This window comes from Cherax quadricarinatus, chromosome 8 (genome assembly GCF_038502225.1).
Source record: "Cherax quadricarinatus isolate ZL_2023a chromosome 8, ASM3850222v1, whole genome shotgun sequence".
Taxonomy (NCBI): Eukaryota; Metazoa; Arthropoda; class Malacostraca; order Decapoda; family Parastacidae; genus Cherax; species Cherax quadricarinatus.
In genome coordinates, this window is record NC_091299.1 from 65,112,051 (window position 1) to 65,134,508 (window position 22,458).

At 47.1% G+C, this 22,458-nt stretch overlaps 1 protein-coding gene across 3 annotated transcripts in view; it reads right to left on the reverse strand.

Annotated features, from left to right (window-relative positions):
- The window catches only part of LOC128685526 (ankyrin repeat and SAM domain-containing protein 6), an 89,900-nt gene extending 74,453 nt beyond the window's left edge, over positions 1-15,447 (reverse strand). The window contains exons 1-2 of one of the 3 annotated variants that reach the window (XM_070083078.1): positions 15,390-15,447; positions 2,038-2,133 (exon numbers count right to left, since the gene is read on the reverse strand). In XM_070083078.1, coding sequence (XP_069939179.1) covers positions 2,038-2,128 — 91 coding nt within the window. In that variant the 5' untranslated portion in view covers positions 2,129-2,133; positions 15,390-15,447. Of the gene's footprint in view, positions 1-2,037; positions 2,154-15,227 lie in introns of all 3 variants that reach the window. The other 2 variants (XM_070083079.1, XM_070083077.1) reach the window with 2 other exon arrangements.
- Between the last annotated feature and the right edge of the window lie 7,011 nt (positions 15,448-22,458).

Genomic DNA, 22,458 nt, shown 5'->3' on the forward strand with positions numbered 1-22,458 from the left:
CTTTTTTGGGTTATCCTGGGTGGCAAATCCTCTGGGGTTAATTGTTTCTTGGTATTCTCAATAAGCCACACCAACAACGGTGCTACAGCAGCAGCAGCAGCTGACAGTGCAGCAGCAGCAGCAGCTGACAGTGCAGCAGCAGCAGCAGCTGTACCACCAATAGTAGCGATGGTTGATTGGGGTTTATTATACAACCTGGCCAGCTCGGAGACATGCACTCCACTTTCATACTTATCAATGATCTTTTTCTTCATCTCTATTGTAATTCTCACCCTTATTGCTGTAGGGTTGGCACTAGAAGCTTTCTTGGGGCCCATGGTCACTTATTTTCCAGAAAAAGCACCGAAAACACTGTAATAATACGAAATATTCCGATTGTATGCTTGGATGTTACCGCGGAGGCTGGCTGGTAAACAATGCCACCGGCGGAACATGTGAGCGTGGCTCAGGCCGCACATTGGACGCGTCTCGGACGAAAATCGGTAAGCGGGTTTTTAAGCGGTATGTGAGGCAAAATTTTTGCAATTAAAGTAAGCGGTATGCGAAATAATCGCTATGTGATGCCATCGTTATGCGGGGGTCCACTGTATTAATTAGGACAGTGATAAAATATGGCAATTATCTGGGAAATTAATGCTTATTTCATAAGAGCTATGACTACCCTATGCTTTTAAAAGCATTGCTACATGCTTTAGCATAGAATCAACCAATATTGAACACATTTTGGAAAGTTCTTCATTGTGGTACCAGGTCCAAATAACAGCAGCAATGAGCTTCTCCACAGCTGGACAGTCCTGTTCTACGATCCTGCTTTTAGTTATTGGCCATAGATTCTCAATTAGGTTGAGGCCAGGAGAGTTTTCAGGCCAATTTAGAATGCATACCCTACTCTCTTCAAAGAATGTTCATCAGGAAAGTCTCCATAATAGGAAGCAAATGAGTCACCAGAACTGCCTTGTATTTGTCTTTGTTCAATAACAAGCCTTTAGCAGTAAAACTACCTTAAAACATCATCTTAGGTGGGTGTTTTGGCACTTGTTGAATGTGTCCATTCCAAAGAGATTCACCTTTACTCCGTCTCACTGCCACTAATCTGTACCCATGTACATACTTCAAAATGGGCCTCATCTTAAAATATAACTTTTCTCTATTCAACTGTCGTCCATCCCTTAAAATCGAGTGCCCACTTTAGTTGTTTATTCTTCAAAGCAGCAGTCAATAACTGCTTCTTTACCAGCTTTCTGACAGTTCTGCCAACTTCAAGGAGCCTTCAAACAGCTGAAGAATTAATATTTATGCCAGTTGAAGCCAAAGCTCTCTGTAGATCTTTGCTGGTTTTCTTGGGATCCTTCACACTATTTCTTATGATTACCTTGTCATTGTGAGGTGTTGTCTTGCATTTTCTTCCACATCTTCCTCAACTCAGCACTGCAAAATCACCAGTGTCATCAGCTCTCTTCAGAATCTGACCAACAGTTGACTTTGCTAGGCTCAAATTTTTGGCGATCTGTCTGATACTCAAATCAGGATGTTTTCTAAGAGATATATATTTGTATGCTTCCTAGGTGTAACATCCATCATGAATTTCAGCAGTAATCATGAAATGAAGGGGAGAATTCGGAGAAACCACATTTGCTCATGAAGCACACTTGCAGGAATAGCCTTACAGAACAACAGCTGTTGTAGCACTGATGAGAGTCTCAGGGTAATACGACAGCTGAATGGTTGCCTGAAGTCAGTAGCAAACTCTTATGAAAAGAACAGAACCCAAACTACATTATTTAAGCCAGAGACTAAGATATATTATGAGATAATCATAAAATTTACTCCTGTCCCAATTAACTTTCAAACTACTGTATATTACAATACAATGACATCTTATAAAATAATCAGATAATAAAATACTGAACTAATATATAATACAAAAAACTGAATACAGTAGTAGATGATAGCCAAAAATAAACTATACAAATCAGTGAAGATCCTGAACAGTTAATCTTTATGTGAATTAATTCTATACTGAAGCTATAAACATACCATCGTCAAGGGCAGAAGTAACATATTCAAGGTCTCCCTGTTCTGCTGCTCTATGGAATTCCTGCACTGGGTCAACATCCATTATCATCATGATCCCTGGGAATACTGAAAAGTCACTGAGGCATTCATCAAATTACTATTCATCCTTTTATACATATACATTACAGTGGTACCCTGAGTTTTGAACTGCTTCCAACTCGACCAATTATGGAAGTGTATTATTGTCAGTGCTTTTCTAGGTATATTTTTGGGGTCTGAAATGGACTAATCTAATTTACATTATTCCTTATGGGAAAAAATTCGTTGGGTAACGGCACTTGAACAGTCTTCTGGAACGAAGAAAGTTAGAAATTCGGAGTATCACTGTACATGTATATATGCAATAAGATCACATTAAACAGGTGATATCACAACATGCAGAACAACCACTGTGAAAAAATAGTGAAATTCCAAGAGCTTTCATGGTTTCTCACATAATCAAGTAACAATAAAAATAAAAGATTAACAGGAAGGCATATAAGGATGAGACTACACCTCACTGCCACCCCCAACAGCACCTGACTTTTTATGATAATGTAGGTAGGTAGTCAGTGATCCATGAAACACAGCTGATATTCTACCCAAAAATTTGTCTAATGTATCTTAAATTCTTCCCAAATTTTATTAATTATAAATGAATCCAATTTATATAACCCAAAAGCAATATTCACATAATTTTCAAAACTACTTTTTATGAAACATGGTTCTATTATATTCCTGTCGACCATAGACTTGCCTGATATAACTTTCTCAGCCATTTGAAAATGAACTGGATGGTTAAAATCTCACACATAAATAAACAGAGCATTAGGGGCGCTTTTGGGGGGAATGATAGCTCTAGGCCTTTTGTGCTGCAATCAACACATCAAGAGCTTTGCAATGTTGCAGGGAAGAGGAGGGAGTCCAAGCAAATATGCCCTAGCCTTGGTTGGAAACAGCCGATGTGTTAATAAAAAAAAATAATATATACATACAGCCTCTCCTCACTTAACGATGGAGTTCTGTTCCTAAGACCACGTCAGTAAACGAATTCGTCACTAAGTGAGGAGCATACTATGATGGTAGTGGGTTTATGTCAACCATCTTTGATATTGTTTTAACGTCACCTCTGCACCATTTATAACATTTCTGGTATATTTTTAAATGTTTATACAGTAGTATACTGTATATTGTAATAAACAGAATAGAGGAAATCGGCTATAATATACATTATTTAGGTATGCATACTGGTCAGAGAGTCCATTGTAAGTCCAAGTTGTTGGTAAATGAGTACACTGTTAAGTGAGGAAAAGGTGTATATAGTTACATATACACATATACATGCATACACATGATAAAGGTCACAAAGCAGGGAGTGAGTGACCTAGTTATGACCAGTGAAGAGACGGGGCCAGGAGCTATGACTCGACCCCTGCAACCACAATTAGGTATACCTGGAGTATACCTGGAGAGGGTTTTGGGGGTTGATGCTCCCATGGCCTGGTCTATGACCAGGCCTCATGGTGGATCAGGGCTTGATCAATCAGGCTGTTACTGTTGGCCGCACACAACCCGATGTATGAACCACAGCCCGGTTGGTCAGATACTGACTTTAGATGCCTGTCCAGTGCCTTATTGAAGACAGCCAGGGGTCTATTGGTAATCCCCCTTATGTATGCTGGGAGGCAGTTGAACAGTCTTGGGTCCCTGACACTTATTGTGTTGTCTTTTATCGTGGTGCCCCTGCTTTTCATTGTGGGGATGTTGCATCATCTGCTGAGCCTTTTGCTTCCATAAAGAGTGATTTTCATGTGCAAGTTTGGTACTAATCCTTTGATATACCTTTGAAGAATTTCGAGTGTATATCTACTCTCTGAGCCCGGCCATGGGCCAGGCTCGTCTGGTGCTCGCCTGGTCAACAAGGCTGTTGCTGCTGGAGGCCCGTTGCCCCACATATCCATCACAGCCTGGTTGATCTGGCACCTGGTGAAGATACTTGTCTAGTTTCCTCTTGAAGGCTTCAACACTTGTTCCAGCAGTGTTTCTGATATCTTCTGTTAAGATGCTGAAAAGTCTGGGACCCCGAATGTTGATACAGTGCTCCTTTATTGTCCCCACCGCACCCCTGCTCCTCACTGGGTTTATTTTACACTTCCTCCCATATCTCTCACTCCAATATGTTGTTATGGCAGTGCGCAGATGTGGGACCAAGCCCTCGAGTACCTTCCAGGTATACTTCTAGGATTTTCCAAGTATATATAATCATGAATCTCTCCTGCCTGGGTTCTAGTGAGTACAGGTTGAGGAATTTCAAGTGTTCCCAGTAACTGAGGTGTTTTATCACAGTTATGCATGCTGTGAAGGTTCTCTGTACATTTTCTAGGTCAGCAATTTCACCTGCCTTGAAAGGTGCTGTTAGTGTGCAGCAATATTCTAGCCTAGATAGAATAAGCAACCTGAAGAGTGTCATCATGGGCTTGGCATCCCTAGTTTTGAAGGTTCTCATTATCCATCCTGTCATTTTTCTAGCAAATGCAAGTGATACAATGTTGTGGTCTTTGACAGTGAGATCCTCTGGCATTATCACTCCCAGGTCTTTTACATTAGTTTTTCGCTCTATTGTGTGGTTGGAATTTGTTTTATCCTCTGATACAGTTTTAATTTCCTCACGTTTTTCATATCGGAGCAATTGAAATTTCTCATCATTGAACTTCATATTGTTTTCTGCATCCCTTTTAAAATTTTGGTTGATGTCCACCTGGAGTCTTGCAGTGTCTTCAATGGAGGACACTCATGCAAATTCAGGTGTCATTTGCAAAGGAAGACACAATGCTGTGGCTTACATCTCTGTCTATGTCAGATATGAGGATGAGGAACAGGATGGGAGTGAGTACTGTGCCTTGTGGAACAGACCTTTTCACTGTAGCTGCCTCACACTTTACTCTGTTTACTACTACTATTTGTGTTTTATTTGTTAGGAAATTATAAATCTATCTACCAACTTTTCCTGTTATTCCTTTATCATGCATTTTATGTGCAATTACACCATGGTCACACTTGTCAAAGGCTTTTGCAAAGTCTGTGTATACTACATCTGTGTTTTGTTTGTCTTCTAGAGCATCCAGGACCTTGTCACATAGTAGACCATCAGAATAGATAGTGGTAAGATTCCTGAAAATGGCATGTAATAAGAAGTCGTGGAAACCCAACTGAAGAACACATGGGAAAAATAGGGTTACATTCAAAACTGCAAAAAAGAAACAATAATAATGTAACTGAAGGCTGATGTGGTGATGTGCATTAAAGATCCTGCAACTACATTACTTCTAGCAGACAAAGGTACTTTATTGTTGGGCTGTCCTACTCATTGCAACTGTATGGGGGTTATAAAGGAGGGGTTAAAGAGTTAGGGTAAACAGGTTTGGTATAGGGGTGGGAACTGGGGGACTGCGTTTGTGGGAGGTGAAGACCAAACGGTGGAGGGGTGGGGCAACGAAGTGGTGTAATGATGACCGTGTGGGTGGCAGTGTCTATGGTCTGGAGTGATTGGTGGATGACTGGGTGGGTGAGTATGTGGTTGTTGGTGTGGGCAGTAATGAGGGTGGCAGGTGGTTATATGACAAGGCATGTGGGGCATAAAAGCATGGGTAAGGTGTAGGTGTGAGGTTGTGGAAGTGCAGCCATGTGGCTTTGAAGTCGTAGGGGAACTGTGTGGGTGAAAGGTGTGGCTGCTAACCAGCACAGTGTGGGTTGTAATTGGATGATAGGTGACTGGGTGGGTGGTGATTGGATGATGGGCAACTTGGTACGTGAGTGTGCGGTTGGTGATGTAGGTGGTAATGAGGGTGGTGGGTTATTAAATGATTAGGTATGTGGACAATGTTTTAGAGTAAAAGGCCGAGTAAGGTGTGGGGGTGAGGTTGTGGGGTTGGGCAGGGTGTGGTCTTTAGGAAGGTGGGAAATGGTGAAGGTGTAGACATGTGCCATGGGGGAAATTGTATTGGTGAGTTGTGTAGGCAGAGGTTGCTGGTTGGACTGGTGTGGGTGAAGGCATGAGGCTGTGGGGGAATTATAGGGTGGGTGTTATGGGTGGGGGTTGTGGGCAGTATGGGTAAGGTTTCTGGGTGTGCAGCAAGGGCATGTGGCCACAGAAAGAAGGGGAAGGTTGAATAATCAGTTGGTGACTGGTGTGGGCAGAGGTGTGTGGCTGAGGTATGGTACTGGATGGGTATGAACATAGCATGAGGAATGGTGCTAGATGCTATAAATGTACCATAAGGCATAAATTAGACATGTATGAAAATAAAAAGAGGTATGGTATTAGAGGTGTATGAAGGAAACCCTGAGCCTCGCTGTGTAGCCTCACTGCCAGAAGCTCAAACCTTCACCCATCATACCTGGAGTATACCAGGAGGGTGTTTCAGGAGTCAATGCCTCATGGTCTGGTCCATGACCAGGCCTCGTGGTGGATCAGGACCTGATCAACCAGACTGTTACTGCTGGCTGATGTATGAGCTACAGCCCAATTAATCAGGAAATGACTTTAGGTGCCTGTCCAGCTCCTTCTTGAAGACAGCCAGGGGTCTAATGGTAATCCTACTTATGTATGCCAGGAGGCAGTTGAACAGTATTGAGCCCCTGATACTTATTTTGTTGACTCATAGCATACTCATGGTGCCTCTGCTTTTCATTGTGGTGATGTTATATTGCCTGCCAAGATTTTTGCTTTCACAGGGAGTGATTTCCGTGTGCAGATTTAGGACAAGTCCCTCTAGGATTTCCCAAATTTATATTATAATGTATCTTTCTCGCCTGCATTCCAAGGCATACAGGTCAAGGGACTTCAATTGTTACTATTATAATTATAATTATTATAATTGTAAGTGCAGTGATTATCCTGGGTGGCTAGCCATCCCTACCCTGGGTGGTTAACCTTCCCTAACCTGGGTGGTTAACCTTCCCTAACCTGGGTGGTTAACCTTCCCTAGCCTGGGTGGTTAACCTTCCCTACCCTGGGTGGTTAACCTTCCCTACCCTGGGTGGTTAACCTTCCCTACCCTGGGTGGATAACTTTCCCTACCCTGGGTGGTTAACCTTTCCTACCCTAGGTGGTTAACCTTCCTTACCCTGGGTGGTTAACCTTCCCTACCCTGGGTGGTTAAACTTTCCTACCCTGGGTGGTTAACCTTCCCTACCCTGGGTGTCTAACCTTCCCTACCCTGGGTGGTTAACCTTCCCTACCTTGAGTGGTTAACCTTCCCTACCCTGGGGGTAACTTTCCATACCCTAGGTAGTTAACCTTCCCTACCCTGGGTGGCTAACCCTCCCTACACTGGGTAGCTAACCCTCCCTAACCTGGGTGGTTAACCCTCCCTACCGTGGGTAGCAAACCTTCCTACCCTGGGTAGCTAACCATCCCTACTCTGGGTGGCTAACCTTCCCTACCCTGGGTGGTTAAACCTTCCCTACCCTGGGTGGTTAACCTTCCCTACCCTGGGTGGTTAACCTTTCCTACCCTGGGTGGTTAACCTTCCCTACCCTGGGTGGCTAACCTTCCCTACCCTGGGTAGCTAACCTTCCCTACCCTGGGTGGCTAACCTTCCCTACCCAGGGTGGCTAACCCTCCCTACCCTGGGTGGCTAGCCTTCCCTACCCTGGGTGGCTAACCCTCCCTACCCTGGGTGGCTAACCTTCCCTGCCCTGGGGGTAACTTTCCATACCCTGGGTAGTTAACCTTCCCTACCCTGGGTGGCTAACCCTCCCTACACTGGGTAGCTAACCCTCCCTAACCTGGGTGGTTAACCCTCCCTACCGTGGGGAGCTAACCTTCCTACCCTGGGTAGCTAACCATCCCTACTCTGGGTGGCTAACCTTCCCTACCCTGGGTGGCTAACCCTCCCTACCCTGGGAGGCTAACCCTCCCTACCCTGGGTGGCTAACCTTCTCTACCCTGGGTAGCTAACCTTCCCTACCCTGGGTGGCTAACCTTCCCTACCCTGGGTGGTTAACCTTCCCTACCCTGGGTGGTTTACCTTCCCTACCCTGGGTAGCTAACCTTCCCTACCCTGGGTGGCTAACCTTCCCTACCCAGGGTGGCTAACCCTCCCTACCCTGGGTGGCTAGCCTTCCCTACCCTGGGTGGCTAACCCTCCCTACCCTGGGTGGCTAACCTTCCCTACCCTGGGTGGCTAACCTTCCCTACCCTGGGTAGCTAACCTTCCCTACCCTGGGTGACCAACCTTCCCTACCCTGGGTGGTTAGCCTTCCCTACACTGGGTGGTTAACCTTTCCTACCCTGGGTAGCTAACCTTCCCTACCCTGGGTGGCTAACCCTCCCTACTCTGGGTGGCTAACCTTCCCTACCCTGGGTGGCTAACCCTCCCTCCCCTGGGTGGCTAACCTTCCCTACCCTGGGTGGCTAACCCTCCCTACCCTGGGTGGCTAACCTTCCCTGCCCTGGGTAGCTAACACTCCCTACCCTGGATGGCTAACCTTCCCTACCCTGGGTGGCTAACCCTCCCTATGCTGGGTAGCTAACCCTCCCAACCCTGGGTGGCTAACCTTCCCTACCCTGGGTGGCTAACCTTCCCTACCCTGGGTGGTTAACCCTCCCTACCCTGGGTGGCTAACCTTCCCTAAACTGTGTGGTTAACCCTCCCCTACCCTGGGTGGCTAACCTTCCCTACCCTGGGTGGTTAACCTTCTCTACCCTGGGAAGCTAACCTTCCCTACCATGGGTGGTTAACCTTCCCTACCCTGGGTTGCTAACCTTCCCTACCCTGGGTGGCTAACCTTTCCTACCCTGGGTGGTTAACCTTCCCTACCCTGGGTGGTTAACCTTCCCTACCCTGGGTGGATAACCTTCCCTACCCTGGGTACCTAACCCTCCCTACCCTGGGTGGCTAACCTTCCCTACGCTGGGTAGCTAACCCTCCCTACCCTGGGTGGCTAACCTTCCCTACCCTGGGTGGCTAACCTTCCCTACCCTGGGTGGCTACCCTTCCCTACCCTGGGTGGTTAACCTTCCCTGCTCTGGGTGGCTAACCTTCCCTACCCTGGGTGGTTAACCTTCCCTACCCTGGGTAGCTAACCTTCCCTATACTGGGTGGCTAACCTTCCCTACCCTGGGTGGGTAACCCTCCCTACCCTGGGTAGCTAACCCTCCCTACCCTGGGTAGCTAACCCTTCCTACCCTGGTAGCTAACCCTCACTACCCTGGGTGGTTAACCTTCCCTACCTTGGGTGGTTAACCTTCCCTACCCTGGGTGGTTAACCTTCCCTACCCTGGGTAGCTAACCTTCCCTACCCTGGGTGGCTAACCTTCCCTACCCTGGGTGGCTTACCCTCCCTACCCTGGGTGGCTAACCTCCCCTACCCTGGCTAGCTAACCCTCCCTACCCTGGGTAGCTAACCCTCCCTACCCTTGGTGGCTAACCCTCCCTACCCTGGCTAGCTAACCCTCCCTACCCTGGGTAGCTAACCTTCCCTACCCTGGGTAGCTAACCCTCCCTACCTTGGGTACTTAACCTTCCCTACCCTGGGAAGCTAACCCTCCCTACCCTGGCTAGCTAACCCTCCCTACCCTGGGTAGCTAACCCTCCCTACCCTGGGTAGCTAACCCTCCCTACCCTGGGTAACTAACCTTCCCTACCTTGGGTAACTAACCCTCCCTACCCTGGGTAACTAACCCTCCCTACCCTGGGTAGCTAACCCTCCCTACCCTGGTTAGCTAACCCTCCCTACCCTGGGTAGCTAACCCTCCCTACCCTGCGTAGCTAACCCTCCCTACCCTGGGTAACTAACCCTCCCTACCCTGGGTAGCTAACCCTCCCTATCCTGGGTAGCTATCCCTCACTACCCTGGGTAGCTAACCCTCCCTACCCTGGGTAGCTAACCCTCCCTACCCTGGGTAGCTAACCCTTCCTACCCTGGTAGCTAACCCTCACTACCCTGGGTAGCTAACCCTCCCTACCCTGGGTAGCTAATCCTCACTACCCTGGGTAGCTAACCCTCCCTACCCTGGGTAGCTAACCCTCCCTACCCTGGTAGCTAACCCTCCCTACCCTGGGTAGCTATCTGTCCCTACCCTGGTAGCTAACCATCCCTACCCTGGGTAGCTAACCCTCACTACCCTGGGTAGCTAACCCTCCCTACCCTGGGTAGCTAACCCTTCCTACCCTGGTAGCTAACCCTCACTACCCTGGGTAGCTAACCCTCCCTACCCTGGGTAGCTAACCCTCCCTACCCTGGGTAGCTAACCCTCTCTACCCTGGGTAGCTAACCCTCCCTACCCTGTGTAGCTAACCCTCCCTACCCTGGGTAGCTAACCCTCCCTACCCTGGGCAGCTAACCCTCCCTACCCTGGGTAGCTAACCCTCACTACCCTGGGTAGCTAACCCTCCCTACCCTGGGTAGCTAACCCTTCCTACCCTGGTAGCTAACCCTCACTACCCTGGGTAGCTAACCCTCCCTACCCTGGGTAGCTAACCCTTCCTACCCTGGTAGCTAACCCTCACTACCCTGGGTAGCTAACCCTCCCTACCCTGGGTATCTAACCCTCACTACCCTGGGTAGCTAACCCTCCCTACCCTGGGTAGCTAACCCTCACTACCCTGGGTAGCTAACCCTCCCTACCCTGGGTAGCTAACCCTTCCTACCCTGGTAGCTAACCCTCCCTACCCTGGTAGCTAACCCTCCCTACCCTGGGTAGCTATCTGTCCCTACCCTGGTAGCTAACCATCCCTACCCTGGGTAGCTAACCCTCACTACCCTGGGTAGCTAACCCTCCCTACCCTGGGTAGCTAACCCTTCCTACCCTGGTAGCTAACCCTCACTACCCTGGGTAGCTAACCCTCCCTACCCTGGGTAGCTAACCCTCACTACCCTGGGTAGCTAACCCTCCCTACCCTGGGTAGCTAACCCTTCCTACCCTGGTAGCTAACCCTCACTACCCTGATAGCTAACCCTCCCTACCCTGGTAGCTAACCCTCCCTATCCTGATAGCTAACCCTCCCTACCCTAGGTAGCTAACCCTCCCTACCCTGGGTAGCTAACCCTCCCTACCCTGGGTAGCTAACCCTCCCTACCCTGGGTAGCTAACCCTCCCTACCCTGGGTAACTAACCCTCCCTACCCTGGGCAGCTAACCCTCCCTACCCTGGGTAGCTAACCCTCACTACCCTGGGTAGCTAACCCTCCCTACCCTGGGTAGCTAACCCTTCCTACCCTGGTAGCTAACCCTCACTACCCTGGGTAGCTAACCCTCCCTACCCTGGGTAGCTAACCCTTCCTACCCTGGTAGCTAACCCTCACTACCCTGGGTAGCTAACCCTCCCTACCCTGGGTATCTAACCCTCACTACCCTGGGTAGCTAACCCTCCCTACCCTGGGTAGCTAACCCTTCCTACCCTGGTAGCTAACCCTCACTACCCTGGGTAGTTAACCCTCCCTACCCTGGGTAGCTAACCCTTCCTACCCTGGTAGCTAACCCTCACTACCCTGATAGCTAACCCTCCCTACCCTGGTAGCTAACCCTCCCTACCCTGATAGCTAACCCTCCCTACCCTGGGTAGCTAACCCTCCCTACCCTGGGTAGCTAACCCTCCCTACCCTGGGTAGCTAACCCTCACTACCCAGGGTAGCTAACCCTCCCTACCCTGGGTAGCTAACCCTTCCTATCCTGGTAGCTAACCCTCACTACCCTGATAGCTAACCCTCCCTACCCTGGGTAGCTAACCCTCCCTACCCTGGGTAGCTAACCCTCCCTACCCTCGGTAGCTAACCCTCCCTACCCTGGGTAGCTAACCCTCCCTACCCTGGGTAGCTAACCCTCCCTACCCTGGGTAGCTAACCCTCCCTACCCTGGGTAGCTAACCCTCACTACCCTGATAGCTAACCCTCCCTACCCTGGTAGCTAACCCTCCCTACCCTGATAGCTAACCCTCCCTACCCTGGGTAGCTAACCCTCCCTACCCTGGGTAGCTAACCCTCCCTACCCTGGGTAGCTAACCCTCACTACCCTGGGTAGCTAACCCTCCCTACCCTGGGTAGCTAACCCTTCCTACCCTGGTAGCTAACCCTCACTACCCTGATAGCTAACCCTCCCTACCCTGGGTAGCTAACCCTCCCTACCCTGGGTAGCTAACCCTCCCTACCCTCGGTAGCTAACCCTCCCTACCCTGGGTAGCTAACCCTCCCTACCCTGGGTAGCTATCCCTCCCTACCCTGGGTAGCTAACCCTCCCTACCCTCGGTAGCTAACCCTCCCTACCCTGGGTAGCTAACCCTCCCTACCCTGGGTAGCTAACCCTCCCTACCCTGGGTAGCTAACCCTCCCTACCCTGGGTAGCTAACCCTCCCTACCCTGGGTAGCTAACCCTCCCTACCCTGGGTAGCTAACCCTCACTACCCTGGGTAGCTAACCCTCCCTACCCTGGGTAGCTAATCCTCACTACCCTGGGTAGCTAACCCTCCCTACCCTGGGTAGCTAACCCTCCCTACCCTGGTAGCTAACCCTCCCTACCCTGGGTAGCTATCTGTCCCTACCCTGGTAGCTAACCATCCCTACCCTGGGTAGCTAACCCTCACTACCCTGGGTAGCTAACCCTCCCTACCCTGGGTAGCTAACCCTTCCTACCCTGGTAGCTAACCCTCACTACCCTGGGTAGCTAACCCTCCCTACCCTGGGTAGCTAACCCTTCCTACCCTGGGTAGCTAACCCTCCCTACCCTGTGTAGCTAACCCTCCCTACCCTGGGTAGCTAACCCTCCCTACCCTGGGCAGCTAACCCTCCCTACCCTGGGTAGCTAACCCTCACTACCCTGGGTAGCTAACCCTCCCTACCCTGGGTAGCTAACCCTTCCTACCCTGGTAGCTAACCCTCACTACCCTGGGTAGCTAACCCTCCCTACCCTGGGTAGCTAACCCTTCCTACCCTGGTAGCTAACCCTCACTACCCTGGGTAGCTAACCCTCCCTACCCTGGGTATCTAACCCTCACTACCCTGGGTAGCTAACCCTCCCTACCCTGGGTAGCTAACCCTCACTACCCTGGGTAGCTAACCCTCCCTACCCTGGGTAGCTAACCCTTCCTACCCTGGTAGCTAACCCTCCCTACCCTGGTAGCTAACCCTCCCTACCCTGGGTAGCTATCTGTCCCTACCCTGGTAGCTAACCATCCCTACCCTGGGTAGCTAACCCTCACTACCCTGGGTAGCTAACCCTCCCTACCCTGGGTAGCTAACCCTTCCTACCCTGGTAGCTAACCCTCACTACCCTGGGTAGCTAACCCTCCCTACCCTGGGTAGCTAACCCTCACTACCCTGGGTAGCTAACCCTCCCTACCCTGGGTAGCTAACCCTTCCTACCCTGGTAGCTAACCCTCACTACCCTGATAGCTAACCCTCCCTACCCTGGTAGCTAACCCTCCCTATCCTGATAGCTAACCCTCCCTACCCTAGGTAGCTAACCCTCCCTACCCTGGGTAGCTAACCCTCCCTACCCTGGGTAGCTAACCCTCCCTACCCTGGGTAGCTAACCCTCCCTACCCTGGGTAACTAACCCTCCCTACCCTGGGCAGCTAACCCTCCCTACCCTGGGTAGCTAACCCTCACTACCCTGGGTAGCTAACCCTCCCTACCCTGGGTAGCTAACCCTTCCTACCCTGGTAGCTAACCCTCACTACCCTGGGTAGCTAACCCTCCCTACCCTGGGTAGCTAACCCTTCCTACCCTGGTAGCTAACCCTCACTACCCTGGGTAGCTAACCCTCCCTACCCTGGGTATCTAACCCTCACTACCCTGGGTAGCTAACCCTCCCTACCCTGGGTAGCTAACCCTTCCTACCCTGGTAGCTAACCCTCACTACCCTGGGTAGTTAACCCTCCCTACCCTGGGTAGCTAACCCTTCCTACCCTGGTAGCTAACCCTCACTACCCTGATAGCTAACCCTCCCTACCCTGGTAGCTAACCCTCCCTACCCTGATAGCTAACCCTCCCTACCCTGGGTAGCTAACCCTCCCTACCCTGGGTAGCTAACCCTCCCTACCCTGGGTAGCTAACCCTCACTACCCTGGGTAGCTAACCCTCCCTACCCTGGGTAGCTAACCCTTCCTACCCTGGTAGCTAACCCTCACTACCCTGATAGCTAACCCTCCCTACCCTGGGTAGCTAACCCTCCCTACCCTGGGTAGCTAACCCTCCCTACCCTCGGTAGCTAACCCTCCCTACCCTGGGTAGCTAACCCTCCCTACCCTGGGTAGCTAACCCTCCCTACCCTGGGTAGCTAACCCTCCCTACCCTGGGTAGCTAACCCTCACTACCCTGATAGCTAACCCTCCCTACCCTGGTAGCTAACCCTCCCTACCCTGATAGCTAACCCTCCCTACCCTGGGTAGCTAACCCTCCCTACCCTGGGTAGCTAACCCTCCCTACCCTGGGTAGCTAACCCTCACTACCCTGGGTAGCTAACCCTCCCTACCCTGGGTAGCTAACCCTTCCTACCCTGGTAGCTAACCCTCACTACCCTGATAGCTAACCCTCCCTACCCTGGGTAGCTAACCCTCCCTACCCTGGGTAGCTAACCCTCCCTACCCTCGGTAGCTAACCCTCCCTACCCTGGGTAGCTAACCCTCCCTACCCTGGGTAGCTAACCCTCCCTACCCTGGGTAGCTAACCCTCCCTACCCTCGGTAGCTAACCCTCCCTACCCTGGGTAGCTAACCCTCCCTACCCTGGGTAGCTAACCCTCCCTACCCTGGGTAGCTAACCCTCCCTACCCTGGGTAGCTAACCCTCCCTACCCTGGGTAGCTAACCCTCCCTACCCTGGGTAGCTAACCCTCACTACCCTGGGTAGCTAACCATCCCTACCCTGGGTAGCTAACCCTACCTACCCTGGTAGCTAACCCTCACTACCCTGGGTAGCTAACCCTCCCTACCCTGGGTAGCTAACCCTCCCTACCCTGGGTAGCTAACCTTCCCCTGGGTTAAAAATCCAAACAAAATCCTATCTCATCAAACCCAGAACATCAGCAAACCAGGATAACCCAACAAGCCGCTATGTATGGCTTAATTCTACCAGGTTCCTCCTCCCCAGGATGCCACCCCAAACATCTACGCACGAACAAGGAAAATAATTAATATCAGGTGACCCCGGACAACATGTACCAGGAAACATACCTCAAGTTCCCACTTGTACTCGTACCAAATTCAGGTATTTCAGCCGAAATCTGGCACAGGACCCCAGTGGAAATAAGTCACTGTGGCTTTTTTGGGTTATATCAGGTTCTGTACACATATACTGGTATGTATGATAAACTATGTAACTGTATTTGTGTATACCTGAGTAAACTTTCTTAAAATATTTACTACAGTTTCGGTCTTGTTGTTGTTGTTTGGGGTTTATAGGTCCACTGGGAGTGTCCGCCGTATCGAACCCTGCCGTAAAATGTCCCAGGTACTATAATAATTGTGGAAAATTTTTTGATTTTCCGAAACTATAGTGCCTAATAGGTGTTTAATGTGTCTATATGGGTCAAAAATGTATTTGAAAATAAGAGTAGAACCAAGAGTTCCCTTTGCGCATGCGCGGATGTGCGGGGGGGAGGGCGCGTATTGTTTTGAATGGTGGTGAGGAAGCTGAGAAAACATGGAACCACGAAATTGACGTTCACGGTGGCCTAAGGATTAATATAGGCCTCATTTCATAATAAGAAGTGTCGTAATTGTTCCTGGTGGAGAGTGAGGGAACGGGATTTACGGGACCACAGTAATAGAGTGGTAAAAGTGTGATAAGAGAAGGAGCGGGTGACTGACGCGCCACAATGGACTGTGTCCTGGGGAAAATTACCCTTGGATTAATCATCACTCATCGGTCTCAGATCTTAATGGAGTGACCTCTAATTTGTATAATAGTTATGAGACGTTAAATCGACTTGTGAATTGTAATGTAATTAATGATAATAACGCTAAGTTAAGAGAATATGTGAAGTGAAATAAGTCGTTTGCTCCGAGTGAACACGCTAGACCTCGTTGTTAACGAGACGAGGAAAGGGAAACTCCTTGAGTCACGACGTCTAAAGCAGGACAAACCAGCGGATACCTCGTCCTGCTGGAATGAGAATCGTGTCGGTGTAGCAGGACATCGAAAATGAGATGGTGAATCAAGAAATGAGGAATATCAATCACCCACAGTTAAGTAACCCTTCTAGTTATAGCAACCTTAGACTGGCCAGTAGTGGTATGTTATAATTAGATAGGTTACGAGTGATCCAGCTACATCAAGTGACCACCAGAGAACATCTGGTAAGTAGTGGGATTATGTACAAATGTTTTCCTTGACGGATGTATCCATGTGTGTCCTACCCCCCCCCCTTCATTCAGTTAAACTAATATAATCTATACAGTCCACAATTAATTAGTAGCACCGTACTTGTGGGTGCTACCCAATCCATACTGGTCTCGGATAGATATGGATAAGATTGTGAGGTCGAGGGGACCACTTGGTGCGACCAGGGGTGGTTAAGTTTTCTCACATGTCTACACGGGGTGACTACGGTAAACAATATGATTGTCTCCCAATGAGATTACTGGTATGTATATAATGTTGAGGTACATACAGGTAAGCACCCTAGAAAATTTTCCATATCTGCCCGTTGGTCCTTCGAAAACGGATGCAATCAGTGAAAAAATTAATTGAATTAATTACTTAATAATTAAGTGACTGATTGAAGGAAGTGGGTGTAGGGTGCACAAGTTTAATCGATCGTGTGATGGATGACAATTAGCCCAATTAATTGCTAGCACATGTGTGGCTAGGATTTATACAAGAGTAAAGTGCAAGAATTACTCTTATAAGGCGCCTACTTAAGTTGTATAATCAGTGATTAATAATTCTCTAACCATGACTGGATCTAATGGAGTTAATGTGGCTGACAAGTCCGTGAATTTTAGAGTAATGAAAGCATCATTACAGGCTATTAAAAGCCATGTGACGAAGGCATTTGATTTAGTGAATCAAAGAACCGTGAACCCTAATGAATTAAAGTTATATTTAGATGCTTTAGAGAGTAGATTTGATTGGTACAAATTGTGGTTTAAAGACTGTGAAAGAGATCTGCTAGAGAATTGTGCAGATGGAATGGAAATGAATGTTTTAATTAATCAACATTACGAATTGGAAGAAAAACTGTCTTGTAAAAGTAAGGCTTTGAATAAATTAAAGGGTGTAAGCCAGGCAGTTGATCAACCTATTAATGCAAAGGGTGTGTTTGCCAAAACCTCCGTAGTACGGTCTGGAGGAAATCAGACTAGGTCGGCAGGAATTAATTGTTCAATTGCAGACCAGTCAGCCAAACAGTTCTAAGGATATAACACATAATGACTCTGAAGTATCTGTCAAGCCTCAAAAGGGAAAAATAATCCCAGTGGTAATAATCATAGTTAAGAGTTAAATAGGCACATATCAAGTCAGGAATCAGTAATAGTGGTTCCTCACATCAAGGTAAGAGGAATAAGTACCTCAGTAAGTGTAACCCAGTTAATAAGAGGTCAGGCAAGGAAAAGAGAGACTGCCTCTTCTGCCAGGGTACTCATTTCACTAAAAATTGTAATGCCTGTAATTCATGGGATATTAAAGTGGAAAGAATGAAAGAACTTGACAGATTTATCAGATGTCTAGACAATCATAATGTAAAGGATTGTCATACCAAATTGAACAGTTGCTATCAATGCAACAAGGGAAAGCACCATACAGTTATGTGCAGGGTTGTATGTGATTCTTATAATAATGGTGACAATAATGATAATGTTAATAACCCTGACACTACAGTGACTGATGTAAAGGTTGCAGCTAATGGCAATAATGATGGCCTAGCTGAGGTAGCCTTGACGGTGTTGGATGTAAAAATTCAGGATAAAGGGCATAAATCCAAAACCATACGGCGTCACTCTCCTCAACACTGGTACGGGCCATGTAATATATGGCAGACTACCGCCTAGTAATAATGACTAGAGGAAGTAGTGAATACGGTCACGGTGTCTTACTCATGAAAGGTCAACCCAGTACAAGTATTCTTCTATCGAGAATGATGTTGAACCAGTCTAATTTGTGGGAGCTGGACAGCATAGGGATTAATGTAAATGAGGAAAGTCCAAATGATTCCTTTACTCAGGAACAATACCTGAAGGATGTTAAATGTGAATCTGGACATTACTGGGTGCGACTTCCGTGGAAGCTTGACCGTCCAGAATTACCTACTAATTATAGGATGGCGTATGGACAGTTAAAGGGCCCAGCTCTGCGAACTGAGCAAGACACCAAAATTGTTGACTGCTTATAATGATATAATTAATAAGCAGTTAAATAATAAATTGTTCTTACTTCAGGCGACGATAAATGCACACCTTAAATGCACAGGCGGTCCACTGAGCGAAGTAATTGGGTAAATAATCTTATGTGGACAATTTCCGGGTGTGACGTCAACTGAAGAGGAACTAATGAGGATATGTGAAGGGGTTAATGAAATAATGAAGAAATGTGCTGGGACTGACTTGGGATACTGAGAGACTTGTTATTGTTAAAGTCTCAAAATTCCAGTATGCCCAATAAATTAATCCAGGGAGCATAGGCTTATGCCCCTGAGAGAATGGAACACTAATTAGTCCATTTTGAGGGATCAATAAATACAGATGGCCATGAGTTGGTGCCTATATGCAGTAATGTTGGGGCTGACTTGGGATACTGAGAGACTTGTTATTGTTAAAGTCTCAAAATTCCAGTATGCCCAATAAATTAATCCAGGGAGCATAGGCTTATGCCCCTGAGAGAATGGAACACTAATTAGTCCATTTTGAGGGTTCAATAAATATGGATGGCCATGGAGTTGGTGCCTATATGCAGTAATGTGCTGGGGCTGACTTGGGATACTGAGAGACTTGTTATTGGTAAAGTCTCAAAATTCCAGTATGCCCAATAACTTAATCCAGGGAGCATAGGCTTATGCCCCTGAGAGAATGGAACACCAATTAGTCCATTTTGAGGGTTCAATAAATATGGATGGCCATGGAGTTGGTGCCTATATGCAGTAATGTGCTGGGGCTGACTTGGGATACTGAGAGACTTGTTATTGGTAAAGTCTCAAAATTCCAGTATGCCCAATAACTTAATCCAGGGAGCATAGGCTTATGCCCCTGAGAGAATGGAACACCAATTAGTCCATTTTGAGAGTTCAATAAATATGGGTGGCCAGTGAAGATGGGAAAATTGTACTCCACATTATGTAAGTCGTCTAGCAACGACCTCCGCCCGGCCGCAGTGTGGAAAATTTTTTAATTTTCCGAAACTATAGTGCCTAATAGGTGTTTAATGTGTCTATATGGGTCAAAAATGTATTTGAAAATAAGAGTAGAACCAAGAGTTCCCTTTGCGCATGCGCGGATGTGCGGGGGGGAGGGCGCGTATTGTTTTGAATGGTGGTGAGGAAGCTGAGAAAACATGGAACCACGAAATTGACGTTCACGGTGGCCTAAGGATTAATATAGGCCTCATTTCATAATAAGAAGTGTCGTAATTGTTCCTGGTGGAGAGTGAGGGAACGGGATTTACGGGACCACAGTAATAGAGTGGTAAAAGTGTGATAAGAGAAGGAGCGGGTGACTGACGCGCCACAATGGACTGTGTCCTGGGGAAAATTACCCTTGGATTAATCATCACTCATCGGTCTCAGATCTTAATGGAGTGACCTCTAATTTGTATAATAGTTATGAGACGTTAAATCGACTTGTGAATTGTAATGTAATTAATGATAATAACGCTAAGTTAAGAGAATATGTGAAGTGAAATAAGTCGTTTGCTCCGAGTGAACACGCTAGACCTCGTTGTTAACGAGACGAGGAAAGGGAAACTCCTTGAGTCACGACGTCTAAAGCAGGACAAACCAGCGGATACCTCGTCCTGCTGGAATGAGAATCGTGTCGGTGTAGCAGGACATCGAAAATGAGATGGTGAATCAAGAAATGAGGAATATCAATCACCCACAGTTAAGTAACCCTTCTAGTTATAGCAACCTTAGACTGGCCAGTAGTGGTATGTTATAATTAGATAGGTTACGAGTGATCCAGCTACATCAAGTGACCACCAGAGAACATCTGGTAAGTAGTGGGATTATGTACAAATGTTTTCCTTGACGGATGTATCCATGTGTGTCCTACCCCCCCCCCTTCATTCAGTTAAACTAATATAATTTATACAGTCCACAATTAATTAGTAGCACCGTACTTGTGGGTGCTACCCAATCCATACTGGTCTCGGATAGATATGGATAAGATTGTGAGGTCGAGGGGACCACTTGGTGCGACCAGGGGTGGTTAAGTTTTCTCACATGTCTACACGGGGTGACTACGGTAAACAATATGATTGTCTCCCAATGAGATTACTGGTATGTATATAATGTTGAGGTACATACAGGTAAGCACCCTAGAAAATTTTCCATAATAATAATAATAATATTTTTATTTACTACATGTATATGTACAAGGTATACAGACCATAGCTGACATCAGTGACATACTACTATATAGAAAGTCGCTTGTTATGCTAAGCATTTCCCGTAAATTAGGTCAGTTTTGTCCCCAGGATGCGACCAACACTAGTCTACTAACACCCAGGTACCTATTTTACTGATGGGTGAACATGGACAACCAGTGTAAGGAAACACGTCAGATGTTTCCACCCCTTCGCCGGGAATCGAACCCGGACGATCACTGTTGGAACTTATTCGGTCCGAGAAGTCCCAACGGGGAAAAACACACCGTTCGAGGGCCCTTACACCCTGTGGAAAATACTGTATATATTTTCCGGAAATACGGTAATTTATAGGTAAATAGATGGCCTATACTGTATTTAATAATATTTGTCATAGAAAACGGAAAGCCTGCATCTGGGCAGGAGACTCGCCATCTTGGTTTTGAATTTTGTACAAACGTTGGTGTAATGGGAAGAATTTTTTGTGCTCAAGAGGTTAAAATTGTGCTGACACCTCTCAAATAAGAGACGAAATTGTTGGATGTGCATTCCTGCATAACATATCAGGCGACTGGACAAGACAGCTCCAGGAACCTCAGATAAGTCTTATGTAGTAACCTGGCCAGTGTTATTTTCATAGATAGACAGTGAGGTTTTCTGAGTATGATACACATTAATCTCCAGTCAAATCGGTGAGTGTTATGGTTAAGATATATTCTCCTTCTGTTATATAAATGTGTGTATATACTATAATCCTTTTTTAATTTTAATATACAATCCACAAATTTATATATTTACCAGCATTCTTGGTGTATGTATATTCTATTACTTTGGTTTCATCAGTAAAATATCTGGGAATCCCCTTTGACTTATGCATGTCAGGAGAATTGATAGGGAACAGTGTAGTAAAGAAAGCGAATGCCAGACTGAAGTTCCTGTATAGACAAGCACAGTGTCTACCTACTGAGGCTCGCAGGACCCTATGTCTAGCCCTTATACAATGCCATATGGATTACGCTTGCTCTTCATGGTACTCTGCCTTCACAAAAAAACTGAAAGATAGACTGCAAATCACCCAGAACAAAATCGTAAGATTCATCCTGGTGCTGGGACCAAGAGAACATATAGGCCAGGATGAATTACAGCAGTTGGATATGCTGAATGTTGAAGACAGAGTAAAACAATTGAAGCTAAATCATGTTTATAAAATTGCTCACAAACAGTGTACAGAATATCTTGCTGTCAGTTTTGTCAAGGTTGGGAACCGCAGCAATCATAGTACTAGGGGGAGGGAGCACAACTTTGTAGTACCCACAGTCATTGACCAGGCGTCAAACACCTTTTATTGTACAGCAATAAAGGAATGGAACAGACTACCGGCACATGTCAAAGCCAGTCATAACATGAACCAGTTCAAGAAGAGTGCCAAAAGGTGTCTGATGAATGTAGCTACAGAAAGGGAGGGGAATGATTTTCTTTTTTTTTTAGCTAACATCGTGTAAATTTTACCTTATTCCTAGTAATGACCCTCGTATTGTAGATAGTCTTAATGACCCTCGTGTAGTAGATAGTCTTTTTAGTATGATAATGAGATGTTATCTTCATTGTAGAATAATAAAAAAAATATTATAACCTTTATATTATAATAATAAGGTAAAAGGACCCAATGGAAATAAGTCACTCTGTCTGACTTTTTTGGGTTATCCCAGGTTCTCTACACATATGCTGCTGTGTATAATTCTATGTAACTGTATTTGTGTATACCTGAATAAACTTACTTACTTACTTACCAGAGCAACTTGTGGATATGACAGTGGTAGATATCGAAGGGGGACATTTTTTGCGACCTAGGTGTCCCAAATTCCTACTTGTCTATTAACATTGATA